Source organism: Setaria viridis, chromosome 5 (assembly GCF_005286985.2).
Source record: "Setaria viridis chromosome 5, Setaria_viridis_v4.0, whole genome shotgun sequence".
NCBI classification, from domain to species: domain Eukaryota; kingdom Viridiplantae; phylum Streptophyta; class Magnoliopsida; order Poales; family Poaceae; genus Setaria; species Setaria viridis.
The window spans coordinates 2,046,786-2,050,297 of NC_048267.2; the positions used below are offsets into that span (position 1 = coordinate 2,046,786).

General features: G+C 49.6%; 1 protein-coding gene across 1 annotated transcript; it reads left to right on the forward strand.

Moving 5' to 3' along the window:
- Positions 1-953: 953 nt before the first annotated feature.
- Positions 954-2,896, forward strand: LOC117855646 (peroxidase 5). Its single transcript, XM_034738030.2, has 2 exons — positions 954-1,783; positions 1,889-2,896. Exons 1-2 carry the CDS (start codon positions 1,559-1,561, stop codon positions 2,654-2,656), a joined length of 993 nt encoding a protein of 330 aa, XP_034593921.1. The 5' UTR covers positions 954-1,558; the 3' UTR covers positions 2,657-2,896.
- Positions 2,897-3,512: the final 616 nt, after the last annotated feature.

Below are 3,512 nucleotides of genomic sequence, written 5' to 3' on the forward strand. Positions count from 1 at the left end.
CATTTTACAATTTCATAGGTTACCCATACCATTTAATTACAAGACATGTGATTGGATATGATAAGATGAAATGAAACTCTATATCCCCTAATGCAAGTTTCAACAGGTTTCATATTCTTGAAAACAATGCACATACAGTTTCATCGTGATGAAACTCTTTCCCTCTCTCACTTCATAATTAACTTGTCATGTCATCACATACGCTGATACGTCACCGTATTTAATAATATGCATAAAACCTCTATGAAACTTGCACTGGGATTAGCTTGATGGACATAAAGACAATTACGTATATCTTTGAGAGCGTAAAATTAGAGGATGCACGGCCAGGGTGCGAACTACCTCATCCAGGTTGACAGTCAAAATTCATCACGGGAAATACTTTCATAAATTTTAGTTTGATACACAATAATAATGTATTACCTTGCCAAATAATGTCGGTATGTTATATGACTTTACCTGCGCCATGCCATCCGTCGCCAGAAATTCAACTCGTAGTATTTCGGAAAAAAAACCAGAAATTCAACACATGACATACGGGCCTGTTTTGTTACATGCCACTTCTTATTTTTCTCCACAGATGGAGTAGAAGATGTGCCCAACATCTACCAGGATTCTGCATATAGCAGCTTATCAATAAGCACAATATGAGAATTAAATAGATAATGAGGGCATGTTTTTCATGGGCTTTTTCAGCAAGAAGATTCGACAAAATTGCAAGCTAGCCCAAGCAGAGCCTTGTGACTGTGTGTTGAAATGAGTGACAGGAAAGTAGATTTTTCCCTAACAAAAGAAAAGGAAAAGGTAGAATTTACAATTTGGGAGGTTCAGTGACCAAGACATCTACAAATTCCACAACAGTAGCAAACTGTTGAATAAGTACGACAGAGAAACAGTTTTTCTGCTTGGAGATTAAACGGGGTCGGCGGACGTTTAAAACTTCTGTGCGCGTGTCATTGCTGTCGGCAGGATCACATCGGGATGGATCTGTCCTACCCATGCATGCATTGATATGCTCGACGGCGTATGGTACAATGCCTACCTGGACGACATTAAAATTTGGTGCGACCTGTCTCCACTCTCCAGTGGTGTGGTCCATGAGTCCTGGATCCCAGATGGAATTAACAGCGGAAATCCTGCTGCTCCGATCGAACCGGGCTGCTGCATGATCCTCCTCCCATCTTCTTGCGATCGAGTCCTGGCTGTCCATCATCCCTCCACTGGCCATTGCCACCCTGAATGGTGAGCAGGAGAATGGGAATCCCCAGGTGGTGGCCTGCCAAAGTCAAACGCTCCATGTGTCGGCGCCATGGCCGAAGCTTCTCCTGTGTTCAGCAGGGTGCAGGTGGCAGCTATATATGCGAACGCATATCGCAAGCTGCAGTTCTAGCACGATCCTCTCATCAGATCAGTCACCACTCACCAACTCGCCACTCCATCAGCACCACTTGCTAGCTCCTCGCCAGATCTTGCAGCCGTTTTTGCAGTCTTCTCCGATCCAGTGTTCAGCTCGCACAAGCATTGCCTCTGGATCGATTCGGCCTCCCTCCTACGTGGCATGGCGCGTTGCGGCGCCGGCGTGACGCTGCTCTTGGTGTCTCTCTACGCGCTGCTGCCGGCAATCACCGACGCCGGTCTGCAGGAAGGCTTCTACAAGAGCAACACCAACTGCACCGCCGACGTCGAGGCCACCGTGGCGAGCGTCGTCCAGCAGTACGTCTCCGCGGACCGCGGCGTCGGCGCAGGGCTCATCCGCCTCCACTTCCACGACTGCTTCGTCAAGGTACGAACCCAAGTTTGTGGCAGGTAGTTTGACATGAAGTTGAAATGTTGAATTGGCATGAGCATGTACAGCAACTCAATCGCTTTCGTGATGTGTACGTGCCAGGGCTGCGATGGTTCGGTTCTCATCGATCCGAGCCCCGTCAACCCGGACCCCGAGAAGGGCTCGCCGTCGAACGGCGGCCTCCGCGGGCTCGAGGTGATCCAGGACGCCAAGCGGCAGCTCGAGGGCGCGTGCCCGGGGACCGTGTCCTGCGCCGACATCCTCGCCTTCGCCGCCCGCGACGCGTCCAACATCCTGAGCGCCGGGGCGATCAACTACGGCGTCCCCTCGGGCCGCCGGGACGGGCTCGCCTCCGCCGCGTCCGACGCCACCCAGAGCCTGCCCCCGCCGTTCGCGGAGCTTGGCCGCCTCACGGAGCTCTTCGCCGCCAAGGGGTTCACGCAGGACGAGCTCGTCACGCTCTCCGGCGCGCACTCCGTCGGCCGCGCCCACTGCGGGTCCTTCGCGGAGCGGATACGCCCCAACGTGAGCGAGACCATGGACGCGGAGTACGGCGCCGGGCTGCAGCGGCGGTGCGCGGAGGACGCCGGGGACGGCGCGGCGGTATTCGTCGACCAGGACCAGGGCACGCCGGCCGACCTCGACAACCAGTACTACGGGAACGTGCTCGCCGGGAAGGTGCTCTTCAACTCGGACTGGGCGCTCATCAGCGACAACACGACGAGGCAGATGGTGGAGGGCAACGCCGCGAACCAGGCGCAGTGGGCGGCCAAGTTCATCGACGCCATGCGCAAGATGGGCGCCCTGGACGTGCTCACCGGCGACCAGGGAGAGATTAGGAGGTTCTGCAACGTCACCAACAGCGGCTGACTGAGCACGTCGTCACCGACGAAACAGTGTAAAATGGAGACGTCATAAACAACGTACATATGGCCAGTCGCTACTGCTGCATTGCTTGGACTGTTTCTCTCCAGTAGTCCAGTGACACAAAAGTTTTTTTTTCCTTAGTTACGTACAGTCATACATAGAAATTAAATATCGACCGTCTTTTCTGTTATCTAATCATTATTGCAACTGTGCCACTTGTAAAATTTCACTAACATCTTTCTATTCTCTCGAGCTAAGAATGCTGTTGGACGAAACAAATGCACTCTCTCACAGAGCCAATGACAAACCTATTAGACCAGCGAGCAGAGGTAAAATATCTTTTATTTCTTAAAATTAATAAACTATTAAATATGCATATATGTATTTATAGTTAATATGCACTCAACAATTTTAAGTACTTGTTGCCACAATTTTTGAATTAACACGCAACGAATGGAAATATCCATCCTTCCTATTCTTCTTTTTTGTCTACGTAATGTTCTTTGAAGGCATACAATAATTTCACCCTCATTATCCATAAACATGTCAACAATAGTACCTTTTAGAAAAAAAATATTTGCAAATGTGAACTGTCAAATGTTGTTCATAAATTATAAATAAAACGAATACATTCAATATGGACATAACTAGTTGTGAATGACACATTATTTTCAAACAGAAAGTGAACATTAATTCAATTTCAGATGTCAATGCATTTGAACTTTAAAAGTTCTGAAACCAGCTCCGATCCTGCCGTCCATTACCCTGACCGGTCCAGACAGACCATGTGTCCATGTGTAGTGGCCTGTCCTCACAGTCCCTGGCTCTGTGATGATGTTTGCAACTTTGCAACGCATGC